The following is a 27,604-nucleotide window of genomic DNA, read 5'->3' on the forward strand; positions in this document are numbered from 1 at the left end:
TAACAGCAGAACGTACTTGAAATGCGTTGAATTCAATGAAATATTAAATGTAAATCAGGGACGTGGCTACTAGCTATAGACTGCTTAAGTGGGGGGTGTATAATTTTATTATTATATTCATATTAATATATTCATCGACATTCACAGAAGTGGCGGATCTACGGGTGTGAAGAATAAATTACACAGGCTGTCACAGCTAAATTTTGAATTGAAATCACCTTAAAAACAACACAATCGGTTATAGATTTGAAAAGAATATTTTCGCATTAAAATCTGTGAATGTGATTCCGATTTTAAGTTGCAGAAAATTTTGGGGCACAACAATGGGTTTAAGAAACAACAATAGAGTTGAGGGCAATTCAAGCGCAGTCTTTAGGCAAAAATCCCGCTTAAGCTGTTGCCAGTGAATGAAACCATGTTGTGCTGAACACTCCTCCCTCCCAGAACATGGACATTCTCAATCTTCAGCAACTTGCTATAGGTTTCAGCAAGCAAAGTTGCCTCGGTAAATAATCAACAGCTGTTTTCCTTAATCTCCATGACATCAAAATTATGCGCTTTTGCTGTTGAATCAAATACCAAACTACGGATTGTAGTCTTTGAGGTTATCAGTTGAATCAGGTTTGCAAGACAACCAGCACAGGCGAAGAATCCTCCAGAAATAAAAAATGCTAAACGATAAGAGCGGGTGACGTCGAATATCCATGCTAAAAATGATGAAGAAACTATTTTAGATTTTGAAAACTCGAAGAGTATTTTTAATTAGCCTTTCAAATAACACTTACGGTATCAAGGGTTCAAAAAGGACAAACTCAAATCACTCCAAAGTCCTGAAATGTTTCTCATTCGCGAGTAAAGGGCTGTTTACATGAGCCCGGTTACTCGAGATTCAAGGAAGCGTGAGGTGATTTTGAGGTATTGAAATGAGCAGATAACATAATCCTGGCAGTCCTATAATCACCACAACAATAGCATGTGCTTGTTTAGTGTCTTAAAGACTTATTTCAATACCTCAAAGTTCTCTCACGCTTCGTTGAATCTCGAGTAACCGGGCTCATGTAAAGAGCCCCTAAGAATGTTTAAAAATTCAGCCAGCCTCGACAAAGCAGGTTCCCTAATGCTCCCCGCTGCGTGTCTTATAGCTTCGTGTCTTGTAGCAAACCCACTAAATACATTGCAACCCATTCCTTAGATTTATATCTTGGTTGTGAACCAAGATCAAGTTTCGAGGGTGGGTCTAGTGTAGATAGCAACTTACCCACAGTGTTTTTATCCCTCTTATATATAGAGGACAACAAAATGAATATTAAGCTAATACCTTTAAGGTTAATTGATAGATGTTCCCTGGAGTATCATTAAATTGAAATAAGCTAAATACTGGCCTATGAGCGCCAAGTAATAGTGTCCTGGCTTAATTTTAAAAGTTTTAGCTGGTTTTAAAAGACATTTGTAGCCTGTTTTGAAATAATATGTGAACTATTTCTCACCTGCTAAAACTGGGCCGACACCCCCCGGTATACTGAGGAGCCCAAATAAGTAAGTCACTGCGTGCTTCGCATCATCCGGGTGGGACACTTCAGGAGTTATAATAATGACACACAATGACTGGAATCCATGGGCAAAACCAAAGAAAATTGAAAAAATAAACACGTGGGTTTGAGTTTTTGCTAAAGGTAGCAATGTTATTGATACAGCCAGAGTTAATAGTGCCAAAATGTTATAGGTATGAACACTCCAGTTGTATTTATCGATCATCCTCCCCAAAATTAGTTTTCCAGCAGTCTCCATGCCGCACATCAAGGTAATGTTGTATACGCTGACGTAAGTTGGTATACCAATATCTTTACAAAAGGATATCTAGAAAAGATATTGAAAATTTTAATTTGAAGAGAAAAATGGCAAGAGCTACAATAATTTTTTTCCACTACTCAAATATTTATTTTGGAAAAGACTTCAGATCTCTTGCTTCCATAGTACTAGCAATTTATTTAAATTCATAATTCGTGAGGTGAAATCTCAATTCATGAAAGTTTTTTACTTAGCTTCCCTTACCAAGTGAACTTGAGGTACAAAGAGTCCAAGATACACAAATACCATTAGAAGCACCCAAGTCAGGAATCCCTTATTTTTCAACATTCTACCAAACGTTACACGGACGTTTAAACCATTCCCCTTTTCACGAGGTATTTGTTTTTTACTAGGGAACAGGGCACACGCAAACAGTAAGGGAATGAAAAATAATGAAACTATTCTTAATGTGACACGCCATCCGTAATGTCGTATTAAATATTCGCACGCCGGTCCATACCACATTGGAAAACCACCACATGCGGAGGATACTACCCCAGTTGCTGCGGCCAAATGTCTCTCGAAACAAAAAGGCAAAACTATTATGCTTGACATATATAACAGGCATGTCCCAGTGCCAAATATTACGCCATATGTCAGGTAGAACAGTGGAATGTCCTTCACAAATGAACTGAGTAGTAGACCAAGACATAAAAAAGTGCTTCCTAGGACGACAACTGGTCGAAAACTGAAATACCGAGTTAAGATACCACATGCTGGACATAGACACATGTACCAAATGAAATGAAACGAACCAATCCAGGCTGAATAAACGAAAATAGTTAACGCTAATTAGTAAATAATAAGCCATATCACATATCCATATACCTAGCCGAAAATAGTCGGGATAACTATATTCATAGGCAGAATTAGAAGGGAGGAATTGAATTAAGCACACTTGATCTATTAATATAAAGACAAGTTTCATGCAAAGCGTTCGACTCATCTCTTGATTCTTGATGCAGTAATGCGAAATAGGTTTATATACATTTTGGTGACTTCGGGAAATATTTCTCAAGAATTAGCGGTAGCAGTAGTAACCACACAAATTTTTATCTTCAAACTATGCTCAAGTTTCTTGATCAATCTTCTGAAAACCGATACCATGAGCTTTTGTTAGACACTTTTTTTCTCCTGAATGTTTGCGAGATCAAATACGATAGAAAAGTTTTTCAAATGCCTGCTTTTTAATAAAGAAAGGAAACCTGTTTTTCTTTTCCCTTTAAATGATTTTCTGATAAATTATATTAAAATTTGATATCTCAACTCCGCCTTCATGAAATAGCACTTTATATATACCATACCTTTACTAGTAAAGTAAAAAACAAATTCCGAATAAACAGGGCATCTTGAAAGTGAAAATATGAATCAAGCAAGGCATTGGTTGACCAAATTTTGACTTTACTTTTTTAAATTGCATGTCGGCTGGTCGTGGTTTTTATATAATAGTGTAGAACTAGAAACGTAGGTCGAGAAAACGAAAATGGATTGTTTTCAGGAAAGCTAAGTTGAGAATATAAGCAATTTCTTTGCTCGAGAGCCATTTAACAATTAGACAACGAGTGGCGAAGCCCGAGTTGACTATTCGCTCATAGACAACGAAGGCGAGTTTTCCCAAACGTTCACCATCACCAATAGACAATGGTTGAGTAGCCAATCAGAATGTAGGATTTGTAATAAACATGCAGTAGTCGGATGTATACTAAGATCTATAAGAGAACAGACGCGCCGAAAAACGTCACAGAAAATTTTAAGGAATTTTACTGATCAGTCATTGCTTGTGCCTTTTGTCAGCCAACCACATTTTAGCTTGTGTCGTAAGCTGGCCAATAGTACTTCGTTGGCCTTTAGATCATTTACACGTTTATGATTATTATTGTTAATTTCTTGGGAAATATTATATTGACGAAAGGAGGCTAAAGGATGTTTATTACAACAACATCGTTGTCATTCCTGAAAATATTTACTTAAATACTTTTGTTTTTTTTATTTCCTGTTTAGCAATCACTATTGCAAATAAACATAGGGGACGTTATTAAATATACACATGCAAAAATTATGAATACCCATGCATACAGATAATTTATTTTATGTCGTTATTAATTTAGTACTTAAGTTATCGACTTTGTCCTTCCTACCAATTTTTGTTCTGTTTTCCTGAAATTCTCCCGTCCAGCTTGTGAACAAAACACCAAAGGAATTTGATATTCCAATCGCGATTCCAACAAGAAAGAATGCCCCGAGAGCCACAAGCCAACTTCGTTTGCTATCGTTTTGCATCTCGCGGTTTTTGTCACACATTCCCGTGGCAAATGTACGGTTGGAATTCTATCTTTCTTTCACTCAAGACTATTACAAGAACTGAGCAAGCTATAAAGAGATCATAACATGATTTTAAAAGTAATTTAAGTCTTCGTTGAAATGTTGCCAATGTCCTTTAAGGCCAGTTTCTCACCCAGCCTACGCGTGATTTTTACTGTCTTTACTCACAGACAATGTTAATGTTTCAACACGCACTGCAAATTAGTCATGCTATGCTAATATTGGTGTTCATTGACTGTGAAAACAATGAATTTCTAAAGAAATGAATAGTGATAATAACATAAAATTTGCATAGTATGATTAAAACGGCAGGCAGGTGGCTACGCCACTGGTATTAATTGGGTTTCAATTGAGTATTAATTGAAATTTTAATGAGGTATCTTTATTATTAGGAACACGAAGTCGAGGTGAAAAAAACCTAAAAACCCTGAGAACAGCAAAAATAATGATGTCATAGAATTAGATTCTCTATCATTTGTAAAATTTGAGCCTTTCCGCGTTCCACGTTTTCGAATCGAGGAGCTTGTCGAGGAAAATCAAATTATAACCAAACAAGACGCCTGCTCAGGCGTTAACTCCGCATGCAGCGACATATAATGCAGTTAGGGAGAATGTTGCCTCCAAAGCAAAGTTATCATAAGCATATAGTTCTTAGTTTATAAATGGCAATCATGTGAATGAGCATAATGTATGACCATTGAATAAAGCGAAAACAAATCAAGATATATACGCTTTATTATACTAAAATACATAATCTCCATTTTCTTGGATCGCTCTGAAAATTTCAATCACATTGTGCTGAAATGTGCATACAACAATATACATATGAAGTAAATTTTGTGAATTGAAAGTCTGAAAAAATGCATGGGTTTTATTCATGGCAGATCAAGTCTTTTTTTATAAAAAAATATATGGTTTACACGTAAGATAATATCAGGCCTTATAATATGTAACATGCACGCAAAATCTCTCAATTCATTTTAATATTGGGTTTTGTCTGTTTTCATACATTTAGAGACTTCCGACAGTTAGGCAATTTAATTAGCACCTTCCCAAGGCATATCGCGCGTAATGCTCAATATAATTATATAGCTTGCGGTGTTGTTTGTGCGCGTGGTGAACTTTGGCTTTATGGAAGCTACAGAAGTATTGAAGTACAGATTGTAATCATTGCATTACCGGCTATCAAAAAACGATCAATTTTTGAAAGAAAGCCTTTTGAGTTTTTGACGTGAAATTTGAAGTTAATGAAATTATAGCATGCACTGAATAGTAATAATTATAGCCTTTCATGTCTGCATGACGCTCAGAAGAAATCATGAAGCGCACGTATAATAGCATTCGATTAGGCTAAAATTATATAACCCCATGCATTACAAGCCTACTATTCTAGGTTTATTTCTGTGTAACACATTCTGCGCTTCTTCTATAAAGTTGTAACATTGCAAATGTTTAATTTAATAAAATTAAGCCAAGTCCAATGTCAATGAACGAAATTCCAGCAAACGTTTCAACGAACGGTAAATCAAACGGATGACCACGCTGTTGGAAAATTTTGGAACGAACGAAATAGCGTTAACGTATGTTTCCCCGTGGAAGGTCACATATATTCACGTTCGGCACTGATTAGTTTCGTTTGAAATTGACTGTTTTTAAGCTCTGCTAACGTGAACGGTGAACATAATATTATGGCTAATTGTGGAGGCAATAATAGAGACCTTTAGCTTGGCGTTTACGACAATCCTCCAAAGGCAAACAGAAAAATTCACTTCGAATTTTCAAAGCAAATGCAAGGTTTCTGACGTCGAGAAAATTGGTGCCTTATTTTCAAACATAGAGTGATTACTGAGACAAATTGTGGGCGAGAGAGTGCCAAAAATCTAATTTTAAATGTTATTTGAAATTAGCCGTTTGCTGTTCGCGGTTTGTCATATTGTTTAAGCTAAAGGTCTCTAATATTCGTATAATTATTCACTTTCGACATTATTATTTTGATATTGACTGTCTTTAACTTTTACGCTCGGCTAACGTGAATTAATGAATATTTTCCCCCATTGAACGATCTTCCGCGTCCCCTGAATCAATGTTGATATATCGTGCGTTGTTGAAAGGTACTTATTATAAGTACCGATTTTATATTAATCAACGCCCAATTTAGATCAATGTCATGTGATGTGGCTATTTGCCATTTGTATCGCATGCTGCATTCGCCTCTATATATCAGTATTGCAGAATACCCCTCTGGCTCTACTGCATTATCATATCGTCAGCTACAATTTCACTGGATACGCGGTGAGATTAATAACTCCCATGTTATGGATAACTATATATTTTAGTGGATACGCAGTCTCAATTTTATAAGCGATCAGAAAAGTCTGCGGAAATTCATATGCTATACCTACATTCACAATAACAAACGACTGCGTATCACAGCGTATCCACGTACCACTCAAGACTTTTACCTACATTCATATTACGTCATATATTATTCTCCTTAAGCTTAGCTGTATAATTTTACATTTTATTTTAACCTGCCCCGTTATCTAAACATATTAACAAACTCACTGCGTACCATATCAATGTTATTAAAAATTCGCTCCCACAATTCTACATACCAAATCGGATTTCAGACGATGATACACTGAGAATATCCACATCGCGTGACAATGTTTATTTCAGATTCCTCGCTTTTTTGGTGCATCAAATTTCTTTAAAATATAATTCGAAAACCACTAGGTAGATACAAAAGGTAATGTCGCTAATGATAGCAGCAGAACGTATACGTACTTGAAATACATTGAATTCAATCTATTATTCAATGTAAATAATCAGGGCCGTGTCTACTAACTATAGACGGCTTAAGTGGGGGATGTATAATTTTATTAATATATTCATATTAATATATTCATCGACATTGCTATTCACAGCAGTGGCGGATCTACGGGTGTGCAGAATATATTACACAGCTTAATTTTAAATTTAAATAACAACACAGTTGGTTATAGATTTGAAAAGAATATTTTTGCATTAAAATCTGCCCAGGTGATTCCGATTTTAAGTCGCAGCAATTTATTCTTCACACCCCTAGATCCGCCACTGATTGACAGGTTCCAAGCCTCACCCAATCTTCTAGACATAATACCATAAAAGATATTATTTTTTAAACTTTCCAAAGCACAATATTTTGGGGCACAACCAATGGGCTTAAGAAGGAACAATGTAAGTCGAGGGCAATTCAAACGCAGCCTTTAGGCAAAAATCCCGCTTAAGCTGTTGCCAGTTAATGAAACCATGTTGTGCTGAACACTCCCCCCCCAGAACATGGACATTCTCAATCTTCAGGTTTCAGCAAGCAAAGTTGCCTCGGCAGATAATCAACACCCGTTTTCTTTAATCTCCATGGCATCAATATTATGCGCTTTTGCTGTTGAATCAAATACCAAACTACGGTTTGTAGTCTTTGATGTTATCAGTTGAATTAGGTTTGCAAGACAGCCAGCACTAGCGATGAATCCCCCAGCAATAAAAAATGCTAAACGATAAGAGCGGGTGATGTCGAATATCCATGCTGAAATTGATAAAGAAACTATTTTAGATTTTAGCAAGTCGCCATTATTTGAGAGATTTTTAATTAGCCCTTCGAAATAATACTTACAGTATGAAAGGTCGAAAAAAGACGAACTAAAATCACTCTAAACTCCTGAAATGTATCTCATTCGCAAGTTAAAATGTCTCAAACATAAACCAGCCTCAACAATGCAGGTTCCCTTTACGACCCCGCTCCGTGTATTATAGTTTCGAGGTTAGAGGTAATGTAGCAAACCCACTAAATACGTTACAACCCATTCCTCAGACTCATCTCTCTAAAAACCTTGGTTGTAAACCAGTAGTTTTTGTTGTAGTTGAGGGTTTATATATAGTTGTCGACTGTTTTAAAACGAATTATATAAACTTTCGTAAACTACTGCTCACCTGCTAAAACTGGTCCAAACCCACCCGGTATACTGAGGAGCCCAAATAAGTAAGTCACTGCGTGCTTCGCGTCATCCGGGTGGGGCACTTCAGGAGTTATAATAATGACGCACAAACACTGAACTCCATAGGCAAGACCAAAGAAAATTGAAAAGAGAAATATATGAGTTGAAGTTTTTGCTAAAGGTAGCAATGTTATGGATACAGCCAGGACTAATAGTGCCAAAATGTAATAAGTATGAACACTCCATTTGCGTTTATCGATCATCCTTCCCAAAAGTAGCTTTCCAACTGTCTCCATGCCGCACATCAAGGTAATGTTGTATACGCTGACGTAAGTTGGTATGCCAATATCTTTACAGAATGATATCTAAAAGGTAAATTGAAAGTGGAAATAAATAGTATTAAAAATGGTGGGTTCACTAAATTTAAGCGAATAACTCAATTTTTTTATTCCTCTTTTAATGAGGCTTCCGTTTTATGATGTCATAGACTACCGTTTTTATATGAAGACTTTGTACATATCCCTGTTATCATTTCCTTACCAAATGCATCTGAGGAACAAAGAGTCCAAGATACACCAATGTCATCAGAAACAACCAAAGTAGAAATCCTTTATTTTTTAACATTCTACCAAACGATTTCCTGATATTCAAGTCATTTTGCTTTTCACGAGGTATTTGTTTTTACTAGGGAACAAGGCACACGCAAACAATAAGGGAATGAAAAATAATGAAAATATTCTTAATGTGACACGCCATCCGTAATGTCGTATTAGATATTCGTACACCGGTCCATACCACATTGGAAAACTGCCATTTGCGGAGGTTACTACCCCAGTTGCTGCGGCTAAATGTCTCTCGAAACAAAATGGCAAAACTATTATGCTTGACATAAATAACAGGCATGTCCCAGTGCCAAATATTACGCCATATGTCAGATAGAACAGTGGAATGTCCTTCACAAATGAACTGAGTAATAGACCAAGACATAAGAGAGTGCTTCCTAGGACGACAACTGGTCGAAAACTGAAACTCCGAGTTAAAATACCACAAGCTGGACACAAACACATGAACCAAATGAAATGAAACGAGCCAATCCAGGCTAGATAAATATAAAGGAATTAATTTAGTGCAGAATTAATTCAACCGTCTTGTATAATCTTAAATATATCTTGACAAACTTTACAGATAAACCTGGGTAATCGTCATGTATAAAAAGAATATAAAATTAAGACCGAAAAGCTACAGTTTCACTACAGAGATGCAAATTATATTCTGAATCTAATTGGCATGGTACCTTTTTGTCGTTCCTTTTAGCGAAAAATAATCGCTTTCTCCTTACTTTCAAGACAACTCAAAAAGTAATAAAGCTTATTTGAAAAAAAAATCATAGAGCTGAATTTAAACACATCGACCTGGGGAATTTTATTTGTTTTAGCTCAGCCCCTTGGGGAAAATATTTACAGCTAAATGAAACCTCAAATTCAAACTGTCCAATGAAAAAGCTAGATTTCTGACACGTGATCATAGAATTTTTCTCCGTATCGCGCCTTGCGTCATCCGTATTCGCTGCAGGGGCAGATTTTTTTATATTCACCGAAAAATATCAATTCGCGGAAAAACGCGTTGTGGTCACGTGAGCCTCACGGGAGTGTATAAAGAAAATGGCGGGAAATGTTTTTTTCTTCTGCTAGCCAGGGCAAAATATTATAATTTTTGGTGTAACTATTGACCCTCCGCTCGGGGGATTCGGCGAAATATTGCCCTCAGAAATCATATTTAATATCATCATGTCGGGAATATTTCGCCGAAAATCCCTCACTCCGGGTCTATGAGTGATTACAGTAACTTGCGTAGCAATATAGGAAGAATACATTTTAATATAGAAATTTTTACTCAAATTAAATCCCATACCAAGGTCACATACCAAGGTCACCCACAACTCAGCCGATACTTGATTGCGTAATATTATTACCTACCAATTGTTGTTCTGTTTTCCTGAAATTCGCCTGTCCAGCTGGTAAATAAAACACCAAAACAATTGACTATCCCCAACGGGATCCCAGCAAGGAAGAACGCCCCCAGAAGCACAAGACAACTTCGTTTGGAATCTTTTTTCATTGCCCCTCCTGTTCCAATCGAACAAATTGCTCAGCTCAAATGTCTAACGTATATCTTAATCACAGGATGAAAGAATATTTAGTACGATTAGAACTAGAAGTTTGATCACATTGCATGTGGAAGGCAATTTCAGGTATACTGCCTTATAATTTATTTTGTTACCTATCGTGCAGACGCTAGGAATGCCGATTATCAAGTAGCTTGATATCGCACTGTAAACACGATTTGTGTTGGATCTTTACATTCGGGATTTCTTTTAGCTCAAACGATCAACTCAGTATTAAAATCGTTCATAATTTCGGCGGTCAATACTTCTTGTTTAGTTGCCACGTAAAAGACTGCTAAAATCATTACACATTTCGTGACTAGTAACCTTCCATTTCCCCTTACTATTAATTATGTCTAGCGTTTGATTGAAAAATATCAACAAATCTCACATAATGCAATTTAAACTGTCAGTCAAGTAATTTGCGGACAATAGCAATGCTATTATATATTTATTTCATTATTATTTGAACATATATAATCGCGATAAAACATCAAATTAATGTTAAACGACTGAATTCATCCCGGCCCTGCTGGTAACTACTGGTATGTATATGCCTTTACAAGAGAACAGTGGGCGCCGCAATCGGTTTGTTTCAAAGTCCAGTCGAGCTACCGAGTTGATGTTTCCTGCGGAGATCAATGCAATGCAATGCAATGCGATAAAGTGCGGTGGGTTAGACACCAGGCGCCTGTGATTGTGCAAACCCGCGGTATCCGTCAGTCATGTGGTATAAATAATGTATACAAATAATACAATACACGCAAGTTAGTCGCTGTAAGCAAGTGTTTTATTATATAGCAAGTTTTAAAGGAAACAACAGATGAAGATACGCGACAAAAACGTGGGACACTTTTCATTTTAAAAAGAATTCGGCTGAGATTCAAAGGTCATATGTCGCCTGATGTGACGACTTCCGGTTTTATTAATCAACCAACGATCGTTAACCGGCTATCTTTAAAAGGGGGAACGGGGAATCGGGGAATATCGGGGAATGGGGGAATATCGGGGAATATCGGGGAATATCGGGAAATATCGGGGAATGAGGGAATAACGGGGAATATCGGGAAATATCGGGGAATGGGAGAATAACGGGGAATATCGGGGAATATTGGGGAATATTGGGGAATAACGGGGAATATCGGGGAATATTAGATTCACACAGCAAATTTTTAACAATTAATCATCCCAATGTAAAAGTAGCATGGCGTGTTTAAAAAGAATAATGTTAGACTTTTTCGACCGCAATCCAATAACACAACATATCAAACTATCATAACCTACTAATAAATAATGCATTATCTGGTCATAAAATTAGGAAATATTCGGAGGACCTAAATATTTGCAGAAGAATCGGTCATAAAAAGTTTCAAAAGGATAATTTTCGATTGAAACTTTTAAAGTTTCTGCGTTTGACACTAACTATGGTGGAACTTCATTAAATCGAAGTTGTAAGTGGGAATTTGAATTCCCGTCTGCGTCGAGTTTCCCCCGATATTTAGGTCCTCCGACCTCCGTCCTAAATATCTCCTAATTTTATGACCAGATAATGCATTATTTATTAGTAGGTTATGATAGTTTGATATGTTGTGTTATTGGACAGGGGTCGAAATATTCTTTTTAAACACGCCATGCTACTTTTAGATTGGGATGATTAATTGTTAAAAATTTGCTGTGTGAATCTAATATTCCCCGTTATTCCCCGTTATTCCCCGATATTCCCCGTTATTCCCCCGTTCCCCGATATTCCCCGATATTCCCCGTTATTCCCCGATATTCCCCATTATTCCCCGATATTCCCCGATATTCCCCGATTCCCCGTTCCCCCATTCCCCGTTCCCCCTTTTAAAGATAGCCATCGTTAACCTACTGCCGCCATATTTGCTCGAAAAGAGCCTGCGGAGGAGGTAGATTGTTAAATGCATTAACCTCCTATCAAACTGATTCAAAACTGACAATATTTTGTGGTAAACATTCGGATTCCCCACCTTTCACGTGACGTAGTTTTAACCAATCAGATTACATACATACATACATACACTTTATTTAAACACGGAAGGAAAACCATCAGTACATTTGATATTTAAATATTTACAGTCTAATTTATATATAAATAAAGAGAGTATCGTGGGAGTACTGTTCTACCTGGTTGCCGTGTGGGAGTCGGTTGAACTAGAATATAGAGATTCCAGTCTACTTTTAAACGGAACAGATGAACAGATTCTGGAACAGATGAACTTTGAAACTGGTTATATAATGTTATATACTGGTGTGAACAAAATCTCAATCGTGTTACGTAACGCTTAGCACGTGCTAAAAAAAAGAATCTATGGCGTTTATTTATGGCGTTTACTTATACATTCTTAAGTGAGCCGCCCGCTAATTCAACAGCGGTGCTTACGAAATTATTTTTGGTAGAAGTGCGACGCTTATTCGAGTAGCGACGCTACTTATCATTAATCATTTACGCACGATACTCAAAATCGTTAAATCATGCATGTTGACCGCAGGATCTAAATCATCCACTTCTTATACTAGCTATCTGTCATTCTGTCTCAATGCACTGATATCCGGGTTAGGTTTAGATTTCATACCTTGCATGAACCGTCAAGAGAGAAGTGCTTGAGAATACGGGTCGGGCGTTCGGTCGAAGCGCGGTTTGAAGCCCAAATGTAAAGATGACGACTCAGAATTCTACCCGCCCGCGTTTAGCTTTTGTGAAAACCTATATGAAACTGCGTATAATGTTTGAAATCTCAGTACGGGTAGAGACGAGTAATAGTGAATATGAAATCATCAGAGATGCGACCTGCAAACGTCCACAAAATATCTCCTCACGAGACAAACATCCCCTCCCCCTATTTCAATGTGGTTTTGTAACACAATCTGTTCAAGCTTAGGTAAGACATTACACTTCCTTAGCGAAAGTACAAGTCTTGCAATATTGACATTGGGGGAAGGGGGTAAAATTGAGAAGTCTGTCGTGCGACATGACAATTTTCTTATCTATTGATTTTTATTGCGATATGTTGACCTTTGTCCTCATGTGTAGCTATGTATGGAAAATATGGAACAGATCAAACTCCTCACGAAGTCAAATGCCTGTTTGTACTTCTGTCTGATAGATATATGTACGCAGTCACTTGTATGCGAGCAAGAAAACAATTTAAAATGGTCACTGAACACCATTGTCTGTATCATTTATGTACGGGCATGACCCTATAAACAGAAACTATTTAATGGGGAAATAATGTAATTTTGCTATTTATAGCAATACTTTATATACGATATAATATAAATTATCTTCTATATTACGCGTGCCATGATGTTCACAGGTTTCTTGTTTCCTACGCTATATGTGTATACTAAAAACAGCCAACATTAGACAAATAGATGTAGCAACGCTGTACGCTTGTATACAAATAATATGAAAATTAAACAAAACTTACCTTTAAGTCGAAGTTTGATCGTGATTCTGCCGAATCACCCAGAGCGCTTAGGGATTACTTAAGAAGCACAGCGATCACGCAACTTAGTCAAATGTTCTTTATCGCAGGAATTGTGTGCCAGGCAACCAGGCAAAATTTGGGTGGGAAATACACCTTAATGAAGGACACGTAATTCCTAAGCGCCCTGGGTTATTTGGCAGAATCACGATCAAACTTCGATCTAAAGGTAAGTTTCGTATATTCTACCTCATCACCCGCTGCGCTTAGCGATCGCGTGAGATTTTAAAGCGTTGCAGGCACACCATGTCAATTGTCACAAAGCTCTCGAAAGAACAAAACAGATGTAATATAATCTTAAGTGACACAGTACATATATAAATTATAAGCCCCGTCCACACGATGCCGGAAGAATTTGAAAACGCAAGAATATTCTTACGGTTACGCGTATCGTCCACACGTATCCGGCGTTTTCGCCCACTGAAAACGGAAGAATCTGAAAACGCTCTCCAGAGTGGAAGAATTTAAAAACGACGGCTGAGCGGATAGCAGAATAATATTTTGGGCTCACTTTTTCGAATTTGCCTTGTAACCAGGCCTCATTAGAGATGGCGGCCAGCCAGCCAGTTGCTAAGCTTTGGGATCACTTTCGCTGGGAGCTTAAATTCTGCGTTCGGAGTTTAAATATAGTGCTTAAATTCTGAAACTTAAATAAAAAAAAAAACCTGTCCCACATATAAACCCTGAAACTAACCAAATGGTATTGTAGACGTTCAATTTATAAAAAAAAATTAGAAAAAAAAAAGGAAAAATGAAGTAAAATAATGGTGCTTTACCAAGATTTGAACCGGGATAATTCGCACGCAGTACGACTTCTCGACTAACAAGTCGTTGCTGAAGCGCTGAAGCGCTGAAGCATAGCGTAGTTTAGGTATATTTATAGTGCTCAGTGTAGAAAATACTCAAACAGGCACGGTTACAAAGCTCCCATCGAAAGTGATCCCAAAATAAATTTGTGCGAGCGGATACGTGTGGACGGCTTTGCCGGATAAATTTGAAAACGATGACGTCACGCATCAAGTCGTTTCCATATTAATGAGGCTTGTTCCAAGTCTGGTGGCTTATGCTCGACTTTATATTGCTATATTAACCTCAAATAAGTCTTATTTGGGTTATTTTCATAGTGAGTAAAATTTTTGCCAATTCTTTTAGCATTTGCGGAAGTATTTTACGAGAGAAACATGTATAAAATGTCGGAGTATAACCATACACAATTTCTTATACACAATATGCATTTAATAGATACTCAACAACAATATTTATGAGTTCGGGCTTGTCGTCTGTCAAACAAAGTCCTCAATTCTTGTTTTTTACTTTGGATTTGGTAGCTTTTTGCTTTGAATTCGACAACTAACCTGTGACACGCGGGTGGAAAACATGCAGGTGTATTGCGGGATCAAATAACTTTACCGTTTTCGGATCGTTTTTGTGTTTATGTGTGGACGTGGATAAATATTTTAACGGATAAATATTTTTGCGTTTTCAAATTCTTCCGGCATCGTGTAGACAGGGCCATATTAGGTTGATAGAACCTTGTCAATATATTCTCAATTTGATTGAATAATAGTCTTGTTGTAATACTTAGCAAATGTACAATCAGATTTCCAACCTGCAACCTTCAAGATTTCATTGATTGGCTGTTCAGCTTGCGATGCTGCAGACGCTGAGGCCGCTCTTGGCTGTTGAAAATGCGGTTTGATTTGAAAAGTTTAGTGTTTATCCCGGCCAGAGCAATCAACGTTTTTAATCCGTCGACGTATTGTCTGCCGGCTGATAAACAGTTGCCCATCATCGGACCTCAGGTTTTCCGTGCGGCCGGAGATATTCGTTCAAACAACGATGTACTACACATAACCGAGCGTCTGGGGCAAATGCCATCAATGTAATAACTGTTGCTTTGCCGCCAGCTTTGCTTGTTTTAACCAGTTCGGTAATTGTGAAAGAGAAGCATGATTCAGTTTTGGTCGTATTTTTAATATTTAGCAAATGAATAGTTACAACAAAACTGTCCGTGGGATGAAGGCACTGGAATGAACGCCGTAAAATTTTCTGGTCGATCATAGAGTTTGTATTTCGCGGATAAGGTTTCATAATTCATATGATGGCGATTGTCGCGAGTTTATAAGCAGTGATTCATCTATATGGTCGTCCATAGGTCGCTGAAGTTTATCAACGGACTTCAACAATTTAGCCTTTCTTGCATGGTTGCCAAAATGACGTTATTTGTGTATTCTGTAAAATCCCTAGAATTACCTAAGTTTTCATCGATATTCATCGTTAATGCAGATTATAGAAACTTTCGAGAGCTACGAAAAAGACGTCTAGTCGCTAAAATGATCGTCAATGCACTGACTAAGTTGCGTGTTTGCTAAGCGCAGCGGGTGATGAGGTTGAATTATATAATAAAGCGGTCTGGCAGCAATCACTGAGCTAACTCGCCGTGTGATGTGAAATTGACCCGCATTCCATAAGTTTCCTTATTACCATGGACATCCGAACTTTGGGGCTTTCAAACGGCCCTAAAAGTTCGGCAATGGATGATTTTTGCAATTTTTGTCAATTAACACAGAACATGCGAACGCATGAGCTTAACTAGCAACCGCTGCTAAATGCTAAGTGAGCTTGCCTGCATTGTATTTTCGTATTTTGGGAGGGGAGGGACAAAATTAAGAATCGTAAATCAGAGCAAAGCAATGATGGTTATATTCCCGATGGTTATTCCATGAGAACGAAATTTGAACCAGTGCCACTGTTTTAAAACGCTTCTGCAGAGTTTATTGTAAATATATATCAAAAAATAATCTAACAACATTATTCAGATGTTGGACAAGCCATTTCCACCCAAATCCCATAATTTGATAATTTGAAGCAGTTTCAGGTAGACCCCTAGCCTAATACCGGGTCGCCTCGCCATTTCCTCTTCTATAACCATGCCTGATAAGCTTATGTCATAAAATAAAATTGAAAACATTGCTACGCTGCTCCCTGGTTATATTGGAACGTATCTAAAACTGTTTCAAATTAAAGTGATTTATTCTGCACACCCCTACATCCCCCCCTGAGTTTATTGACGTAGTCACTGTAACTCATGTCAGCAAAACCACATGCCATTGAAACTCTCTTAATTTGATATAGCGAAGTTAAAATTTTCTTTCAGCTTTTTATCATTTTCCACATTTTTGTATAAAGAAAAATGATAAAACATTCCAGTCAAAAGAAATTGGGCAAATGAGAATTAAAATTGCTGAGTTCGTATTAAATTAATTTTTTGGCAATCAGGTCACTTTTCACCAATCTTTACTCGTTCAAATTTAGCGCGTGCGCAACACTAAACAATCCACGTCCATGACCTTCGGTCAATCTTTTGCCTAGCCTTTTTTTTACACAAAATTATTGAAACGTGTTAACAAACAAAAGTCAAGATTACATTTGTTTACGATCTGGTAGGTTCGACTTGACCTGCATGATTTGTGCAAAAATCAACACCGGTTCTCATCTATTTCCACGCCTTCGCTATCGCCCTCTTTTACACTCGAATCAAATACCAAACTATGGTTTGTAGTCTTTGAGGTTATCAGTTGAATCAGGTTCGCAAGACAACCAGCACAAGCGAAGAATCCCCCAGAGATGAAAAATGCTAAACGATATGAGCGGGTGACGTCAAATATCCATGCTGAAATTGATTGAAAAATATTTTAGCTTCTGAAAAACGGCTGAAGTCGTCGTTCAAAAATGTTTGTTCATGTGTGGAAAAACTGTACACAATGGGGAAATTGGATTCTTAGCTCTGCATAATTAAGCTACAAGTAAAATTTCCTAGTAAATTGGTGCACTGTGATCGGAATACGTCCCAAATTCTAAAGGACGCTTTGACGTTTGTCAGTGCCTTTTGGCTCTGTCTTAATTTATTTAGGATGTTTTCACATTATATAAATTATTATTACGATATGTGCATTCAGTTTTTTTTTATTTTAGGTTGAATGAAGCACTGCCAGCGGAACGATGAAGTCATTTTATTAGTTCCTATCCACCTGCTTTTTAACGACATAAAAAGCTGATTTTGACAAAATTTTATATTATACACTTAATGTATGCTCCCGAGGGAAATATTGAGTTTTGATTCCCAAGAGTCTGAATGTTTCCCGAGATAAAGTCGAGGGAAACATTGAGACTCGAGGGAAAACAAAACTCACTATCTCCCGAGGTAGTGTACACTAAGTGTTTTGTTATATAGGAACAAAAACATTTTAAAAAACCCCACTTTACTTTGTTATGACAAGAAACGGGCAACAATTTTTCACTTGTTTCCTTGGCGGGAAACATTGCATTTATTTAAGGTCATGTGACTACGAATGAACCAATCACATTTAAAATACACAGAACCTATAAAAAAAAATTACTACTTGCCTGCTAAAACTGGCCCGACGCCCCCCGGTATACTGAGAGCCCCAAATAAATAAGTCACTGCGTGCTTCGCGTCATCCGGGTGGGACAATTCAGGAGTTATGATAATGACACACAATGCCTGGACTCCCAGAGCAAATCCAAAGAAAATGGAAAAAGTGAACATATGAGTTGACGTCTTCGCCAAAGGTAGCAAAGTTATTGATACGGCCAGAGTTAATATAGCTAAAATATTATAGGTATGAACACTCCAGTTAAGTTTATCAACCAGTTTTCCTGAGATAACTTTTGCAGCTGTCTCCATGCCACACATCAAGGTAATGTTGTATACGCTGACGTAAGTTGGTATGCCAACATCTTTACAAAATGACATCTAAGAGATTGAAAAATATATATAGTATATAGAAACGTAGAGTGAGTTGGGAAATGGCCGGTTTGCTTGTAGAAAGTGGGTCTATATCCTTCAAAACACGATCTTTCTGTAAAACGAAGAACCTGCGTGACATTCTGTCTCGGATTTAATTTTTTGAGACTATTGAAGTCGTCAGACGATAACGATGCTTTCATCTCTTTTGGCCTAAATTTTTAGTAGCTGCTTTATTAAGGGCATCGTTTTGTTAGCAGTTAGTTGGGCAGCGAGTTATTAGCACATAAGCACATTCTTACCAAATGCATCTGAGGAACAAATAGTCCAAGATACACCAATGTCATCAGAAACACCCAAAGTAGAAATCCTTTATTTTTCAACATTCTACCAAACGATTTTCTGACGTTTAAGTCATTTTGCTTTTCACGAGGTATTTGTTTTTTGCTAGGGAGCAGGGCACACGCAAACAGTAAGGGAATGAAAAATAATGAAAATATTCGTAATGTGACACGCCATCCGTAATGTCGTATTAAATATTCATATGTTGGTCCACACCACATTGTAAAGCCGCCATTTGCCGAACTCAACACCCCAGTTGCTGCAGCTAAATGCCTCTGGAAACAAAATGGCAAAACTATTATGCTTGACATAAATAACAGGCATGTCCCTGTGCCAAATATCACGCCATATGTCAGGTAGAACAGTGGAATGTCCTTCACAAATGAACTGAGTAGTAGACCAAGACATAAGAGAGTGCTTCCTAGGACGACAATTGGTCGAAAACTGAAATACCGTGTTAAGATACCACATGCTGGACATAAACACATGAACCAAATGAAATGAAACGAACCAATCCAGGCTGAATAAACGAAAATAGTTAGCGCTAATTAATAAACAATAAACCATAAAATATATTCATATATCTAGCCAGAAATAATAGCGATAATTGAGGGGGGGGGGGGTAACTATAGTCATAGGCAGAATGGAGGAATTGAATTCAGCACAATTGATCTATCATAAGGACAAGCTTTAAAGTAATCGACTCATCTCCATTATCGTGATGGAGTAGTGCGAATACTTGTATATACATTTCGGTGACTTAGTGAAATGTTTGTGAATAGTTAGGCGTAGCAGTAGTAACGACACAAATTTTTATCTTCAAACTATGCTCCAGCTTCCTGATCAATCTTGTTTCCCCGTTCAATTTGCTGTCTCCTGAACGTTTCAAGTAGAATACAAAAATTGTCAAATGCCTGCTTTTTAATAAAGAAAGGAAACCTGTTTTGCTTTTCTCTTTAAATGATTTTCTGATTGTTTTCCTTGCGTATAATTATATTAATTTGACTAAAGGTGGCTGGTGTATGTTTATAATAACAACATGGTTGTCATTCCTGAAAATATTTTGTAGTTTCGTTTGTTTGATTTCGTGTTTTGCAATCACTTTTGCAAATAATCATAGGGTTTGCCATTAAATATACACATAAATTATAAATATCCATACAGATACTTTGTTCTTCCTACCAATTTTTGTTCTGTTTTCCTGAAATTCTCCCGTCCAGCTTGTGAACAAAACACCAAAGGAATTTGATATTCCAATCGCGATTCCAACAAGAAAGAATGCCCCGAGAACCACAAGCCAACTTCGTTTGCTATCGTTTTGCATCTCCCAGTTTTTGTCGCACATTCCCGTCGCAAATGTACGGTTTGAAGTCTATCTTTCTGTCATTCAAAACTAATACAAGAACTGAGCAAGCTATGAAGAGATCATAACATGATTTTAGAAGTCATTTATGCGTTCGTTGAAATGTTGGCAATGTCCTTTAATGCCAGTTTCTCACCCTGTGCGTGATTTTTACTGTCTTTACTCACAGACAGACTATTTTAATGTTTGAACACTCGCGTTATATGCGCTATTTTTCCTTATAGATATTACGTGTTTATAAAATTCTATGATTTATTAAATAAGTATAGCCCATGCAGACGTTACATTTACTAGAATTCATGTAGAATTCCGATATTGTAATTATTGTGCATGCGCATCAATGACTTCTTAAACTAAATCCACATCCGAGTTTTAATTGGGTTTCAATTGAGTATTAATTGAAATCTTTTAATAAACTATTTTTAATGAAGAATTTTTAATATTAGAAATCGTGAAGTCGAGTTAAGAGAGTCATGTCGAGACCTTGATAATTTCCGATATTAAAAATGTTGCACTCATTCCTTGTTTTATTATAAATTGCAAAAACTCGTTTGATAAACAAGTTTAAATTGTACGGTAGACAACGTTTTTTTAATAATGCGATAAACTTTCCTTGCTCTTCCCCTAGTATATAATATAAATAAGTTCAATCAATACTGGTATAACAGGCGAGAGGTTGCCTAATGCCCATCAATGCTTTCAAGATGGCGGATGGTATAACGTGTCGTAGTCCTCACTCATTAAAAATTTGCGCGTGCGCACAAGTATCATGACCATTAAACGACCACGGTCCATGACATAGAATTTGGATAACTTTGGATTCCGCTATGTTCTGTCACAATACACGGGTGTAATTCCTAATCCCCTGTTATTCCTAATCTCCTGTAATTCCTAATCTCCTGTAATTCCTAATCTCCTGTGACTCCTAATCTCCTGTAATTCCTAATCTCCTGTAATTCCATAGTACCCTCGCACAGCGCTCCGCGCCGACTCGAGGAAAAAAGAACAGAATGCAGGCCAAGGTCAAAGTTGATTGTTTCAAATGTTGAACACGCCTCCTAGACCAAGAATGGTAAAAGTTTTTAGATCATAATGTAGAGTATAGGACTAGTGTCTAGTTGATGTTTGCTTACGTCATTCCTTTTTACTTTCTCGTGATTCCGTGAACAATGGATGCAATCCTATTTAGTTTTCGATTTGGCTTAAATGTAAACTATTCAACTTCTAGCTTTATATATACACTGATATGCAGTTTAGCACAGATAAATGCCAGGTTAAGTCGAGGAGGCAATAATATTCATGTATTCAGTTGGGCATTATTAGTTTCTTTTGAAATTGATTGTTTTTAACTTTCTACGCTCGGCTAACGTGAATAGATGAATATTTCCCCCAGTAAACGATCTTCCGCGGCCCCTGAATCAAGTGTTGATTAAATAAATTTATATCGTGCCATATTGCCTACATTCATAATAACAAACGACTGCCGTATCACATCGTATCCACGTACCACTCAAGACTATTACCTACATTCATATTACGTCATATATTAATCTCCTTAAGCTTACCTGTATAATTTTACATTTTATTTCAACATGCCCCGTTATCTTAACATATTAACTAACTCACTGCGTACCATATTCATGTTATTTAAGAATCGTTAAGAAATTGCTGGGTATTCCGCATTCGCTCCCACAATTCTACATACCAAATCGGATTACAGACGATGATATACTGATAATATCCACATCGCGTGACAATGTTTATTTCAGGTACCTCGCTTTTTTAGTCCATCAAATTTCTTTAAAATGTAATTCAAAAACCACTAGGTAGATAGAAAAGGTAACGTCGCTAATGATAACAGCAGAACGTACGTGAAATGCATTGAATTCAATGAAATATTCAATGTAAATCAGGGACGTGGCTACTATTAATAGCTATAGACCGCTTAAGTGGGGGGTGTATAATTTTATTATTATATTCAAATTAATATATTCATCGACATTGCCACTGACAGAAGTGGCGGATCTACGGTTGCATGTGCAGAATAAATTACACAGCTTAATTTTAAATTTAAATCACTTTATTAATAACAACACAATTTGTTATAGATTTGAAAAGAATATTTTTCCTTAAAATCTGCAATGTGATTCCGATTTTAAGTTGTAGAGATTTATTCTGCACACCCCTAAATCCGCCATTGATCGACAGGTTCCAAGCCTCGCCCAATTTTCTAGACATAATACTATAATACACTAACTACACTGTTATTATCTTTTAAACTTTCCAAAGCACAATATTTTGGGGCACAACCAATGGGCTTAAGAAGGAACAATGTAAGTTGAGGGAAATTCAAACGCAGCCTTTAGGCAAAAATCCCGCTTAAGCTGTTGCCAGTTAATGAAACCATGTTGTGCTGAGCACTCGCCCCCCCCCCCCGAACATAGACATTGTCAATCTTCAGCAACTTGCTATAGGTTTCAGCAAGCAAAGTTGCCTCGGCAGATAATCAACTCCCGTTTTCTTTAATCTCCATGGCATCAAATTATGCGCTTTTGCTGTTGAATCAAATACCAAACTACGGTTTGTAGTCTTGGAGGTTATCAGTTGAATTAGGTTTGCAAGACATCCAGCGCAAACGATGAATCACCCAGAAATAAAAAAATGGTAAACGATAAAAGCGGGTGACGTCGAATATCTATGCTGAAATTGATGAAGAGACTATTTTAGATTTTAGCAACTCGCCATTTACAAAAGACGTCGTTAAATTTCAATTTATATAAATTTGAGAGATTTTTAATCAGCCCTTCGAAATAACAATTACAGTATGAAAGGTCGATAAAGGACGAACTAAAATCACTCCAAACTCCTGAAATGTTTCCTGTAGTTGAGGGTTTATAGTTGACCACTGTTTTAAAACGAATTATATAAACTTTTGTAAACTACTGCTCACCTGCTAAAACTGGTCCGACACCCCCCCCCCCCGGTATACTGAGGAGCCAAAATAAGTAAGTCACTGCGTGCTTCACGTCATCTGGGTGGGACACTTCAGGAGTTCTAATAATGACGCACAAACACTGAACTCCATAGGCAAGACCAAAGAAAATTGAAAAGAAAAATATATGAGTTGAAGTTTTTGCTAAAGGTAGCAATGTTACGGACACAGCCAGGACTAATAGTGCCAAAATGTTATAAGTATGAACACTTGCGTTTATCGATCATCCTTCCCAAAAGTAACTTTCCAATTGTCGCCATACCGCTTGTCCAATTGTCGCCATACTCTTAATGTGACACACCATCCGTAATGTCGTATTAAATATTCGTACGCCGATCCACACCACATTGTGAAACCGCCATTTGCTGAATTTAACACCCCAGTTGCTGCGGCTAAATGTCTCTCGAAACAAAATGGCAAAACTATTATGCTTGACATATATAACAGGCATGTCCCAGTGCCAAACATTACGCCATATGTCGGGTAAAATAGTGGAATGTCCTTCAAAAATGAACTGAGTAGTAGACCAAGACATAAGAGAGTGCTTCCTAGGACGACAATTGGTCGAAAACTGAAATATCGAGTTAAGATACCACATGCTGGACATAACCCCGGGTGCACCCTTACACAGGTTTCTGGTTTCCTACGCGATGTGTGTACTAAAAACATCCAACATTAGATAAATAGATATAGCCACGCTGTACGCTTATATACAGATAATATATGAAAATTAAACGAGACTTTAAGTCAAAGTTTGATTGTGATTCTGCCGACTCACCCAGAGCGCTTAGGCATTACGTGAGAAGCACAGCGATCACGCAACTTAGTCAGTGTTTATCGCAAGAGCTGTGTGCCAGGCAACCCAGCAGAATTTGGTTGGGAAATACCCCTTAGTGTAGGGCGCGTGTTAGCCGTGCTTCTCACGTTATCGCTAAGCGCAGCAGGTGATGAGGTAGAATTATAATAGTCTTGCAGCAATCACTGAGCGAACTTACCTGTGTGATGTAAAAATGACCCGCATTTCAGTTTCCTTTTTACCATGGACATCCGAACTTTGGGGTTTTAAAACGGCTCTAAAATTTTGACATTTTGACGCTTCGAAATACTCGGATTTATGAGTATAATCTACAGTGTAAGAAACGCATTTTATGCGTTATAGTAGTGCCGTGCCGATAATCACGTAAGTGCGTAAATGACAAGGACCATCTTGGTGGTTACTCGGGGTCCGGGGCATACTTTCTCAATGTGAAGTTGAAGACACCGAAAATCTGACGCAGGTACTGCAGTATAGTAATACATTAATACTAAGTCGCCTCCCCATTTCCTCATCTATAGCCATGCCGAATACGCTCATGAAATAGAATAAAATTAAAAACGCTGCTCTCTGGTTATGTTGGAACGTATCTAAAACTGTTTCAATTTAAAGCGATTTATTCTGCACACCCCTAGATCCGCCACTGGGTTTATTGACATATAAAGATTGGTGAAAAGTGACCTGATTGCCAAAAAATTAATTAAATGCGAACTCAACAATGTTATTGTCATTTGCTCAATTTCTTTTGACTGCAGTGTTTTATCATTTTTCTTTATACAAAAATGTGGAAAATGATAAAAAGCTGAATAAAAATTTTAACTTCGCTATATCAAATTAATAGAAGGCTTGAATTTCAATGGTATGTCATTTCGCAATGCAGACCTGAGATGCGGTGACTAAATTTAGCGCGTGCGCAACACTAAACAGCCCACGCCAATGACCTTGGGTGAACATTTTGACTAGCCTTTTTGTACACAAAATTATTGAAACAGGTTAAAAACAAAAGTGAAGATTACGTTTGTTTACGATCTGTAGCTTCGACTTGACCTGCATGATTTGTGCAAAAATCAACACCGGTTCTCATCTATTTCCACGCCTTCGCTATCGTCCTCTTTTACACTCGAATCAAATACCAAACTACGGTTTGTAGTCTTAAAGGTTATCAGTTGAATCAGGTTCGCCAGACATCCAGCACAAGCGAAGAATCCCCCAGAAATGAAAAATGCTAAACGATATGAGCGGGTGACGTCGAATATCCATGCTGGAATTGATTGAGAAATATTTTAGCTTCTGAAAAACGGCTGACGTCCTCGTTCAAAAATGTTTGTTCATGTGTGGAAAAACTGTACACAATGGGAAAGATGGATTCTTAGCTCTGCGTAATCCAACTATAATTGTAAAATTTCCTAATAGATTTGTGCACTGTGATCGGTTACGTCCCAAATTCTAAAGGACGCTTTGACGTTTGTTGTGTCTTTTTGCTCCGTCTTAATTTATTTAGGAGTTTCCACATTACATATTGCGATATGTACATTCAGTGGTTTTTTATCTTCGGTTAAATGAAGCACTGCCACCTTAACGATGGACTCATTTCATTAGTTCCCATCCATCTGCTTTTTTACGACATACAAAGCTGATTTTGACAAATATAGCATAATTATTAATACTTGCCTGCTAAAACTGGCCCGACACCCCCCGGTATACTCAGAGCCCCAAATAAATAAGTCACTGCGTGATTTGCGTCATCCGGGTGGGACACTTCAGGAGTTATGATGATGACACACAACGACTGGACTCCCAGAGCAAATCCAAAGAAAATAGAAAAAGTGAACATATGAGTTGACGTCTTCGCCAAAGGTAGCAAAGTTATTGATACGGCCAGAATTAATATAGCTAGAATATTATAGGTATGAACACTCCAGTTAAGTTTGTCAACCAATTTTCCTGAGATAACCTTTGCAGCAGTTTCCATGCCGCACATAAAGGTAATGTTGTATACGCTTATGTAAGTTGGTATGCCAACATCTTTACAGAACGACATCTAAGAGAAATACAATTAGTGATAAATAATAAATTATTAATTACAGAAACGTGAAGTGAGTTGTGAAATGGCGGGTTTCCTTGTAGAAAGTAGCATGAATCTTTTTAAAAGAAGATCTTTCTGAAAAACGAAGAACCTTCGTGACCTTCTGTCTCGGATTTAATTTTTTGAAACTATTGAAGTCGTCAGACGATAAAGATGCCGGCAATATTCTGCATCTTCTTGGCTTTTATCTATTTTTGCTTAAATTTTTAGCAGCTGCTATATTAAGTGCATCGTTTTGTTAGAGTTATTAGTACATAAGCACATTCTTACCAAATGCATCTGAGGAACAAAAAGTCCAAGATACACCAATGTCATCAGAAACACCCAAAGTAAAAATCCTTTATTTTTCAACATTCTACCAAACGATTTCCTGACGTTTAAGTCATTTTTCTTTTCACGAGGTATTTGTTTTTTACTAGGGAACAGGGCACACGCAAACAGTAAGGGAATGAAAAATAATGAAAATATTCTTAATGTGACACGCCATCCGTAATGTCGTATTAGATATTCGTACACCAGTCCACACCACATTGTGAAACCGCCATTTGCGGAAGTTACCACCCCAGTTGCTGCAGCTAAATTTCTTTGGAAACAAAATGGCAAAACTATTATGCTTGACATATATAACAGGCATGTCCCCGTGCCAAATATTACGCCATATGTCAGGTAGAACAGTGGAATGTCCTTCACAAATGAACTGAGTAGTAGACCAAGACATAAGAGAGTGCTTCCTAGGACAACAACTGGTCGAAAACTGAAATACCGAGTTAAGATACCACATGCTGGACATAAGCACATGTACCAAATGAAATGAAACGAACCAATCCAGGCTGGATAAACGAATATAATTATATGGTTAGCGCTGATTAAGAAATAGTAAATTATCGCAAATGTGTAGATATACAATGTGCCGTAAATAGATGTGATGATCGGCTTGATCGCGGGGGGGGGGGGTTAGTATTTAAGGGAAAAGGAGGGATTTAGTATTTAAGGGAAAAGGAGGGATTGAACTCAGTACAAATGATCTATTAAGGACAAGCTTTGAAGCGGTCTATCTCAAGATTCTTGGTTCAGTTTACAAAATAGATTTCATTTTTTTATTTTTGTCAAATTTTATCGCAAAATTTCAAATTTTAAATTTGATTCGTCATGATCACCCCCCCCCCTGCCAATGTTTAAAATGGCACCACATTTTTAACACGGCTGAAAACAATGGCTTTGAGTTTTATTAAACATTTTTTGTCACACCAGACCGAATATTTTCAAAGATGCTGCCTGTTGAATTTCTACAAGATCAGGGACAATATAAAAAATGCCTGCTTTTTAATAAAGAAAGAACACCTGTTTTTCTTTTCTCTTCAAATAATATACAATATATCCATAAAGAAATATCGTTATTAATTTAGTACTTAAATCATTTAC

General features: G+C 37.2%; 1 protein-coding gene across 1 annotated transcript; it reads right to left on the bottom strand.

The window, feature by feature from the left end:
• Positions 1–109: 109 nt before the first annotated feature.
• LOC114528969 (monocarboxylate transporter 13-like) lies at positions 110–4,148 on the bottom strand. The gene is made up of 4 exons (XM_028550679.1): positions 3,987–4,148; positions 2,053–2,612; positions 1,488–1,857; positions 110–707 (listed from the first exon to the last, which is right to left on the bottom strand). The coding sequence occupies exons 1-4, from the start codon at positions 4,126–4,128 to the stop codon at positions 514–516; spliced, it is 1,266 nt and encodes a 421-aa protein (XP_028406480.1). The 5' UTR covers positions 4,129–4,148; the 3' UTR covers positions 110–513.
• Between the last annotated feature and the right edge of the window lie 23,456 nt (positions 4,149–27,604).

This window comes from Dendronephthya gigantea, unplaced genomic scaffold (genome assembly GCF_004324835.1).
Source record: "Dendronephthya gigantea isolate DGI-Jeju-01 unplaced genomic scaffold, DenGig_1.0 000052F, whole genome shotgun sequence".
In the NCBI taxonomy this organism is placed as follows: Eukaryota; Metazoa; Cnidaria; class Anthozoa; order Malacalcyonacea; family Nephtheidae; genus Dendronephthya; species Dendronephthya gigantea.

Excerpts from the sequence above, each read along its gene's own strand:
- LOC114528969 (XM_028550679.1), bottom strand. The coding sequence starts at position 4,128 with ATGCAAAACGATAGCAAACGAAGTTGGCTTGTGGCTCTCGGGGCATTC. Across the intron at positions 2,613-3,986 it reads GGAAAACAGAACAAAAATTG|CCTGGATTGGTTCGTTTCAT; the intron begins GTAGGAAGGACA and ends TCGTTTATTCAG. Across the intron at positions 708-1,487 it reads TGTCGGCCCAGTTTTAGCAG|CATGGATATTCGACGTCACC; the intron begins GTGAGAAATAGT and ends CATCATTTTTAG.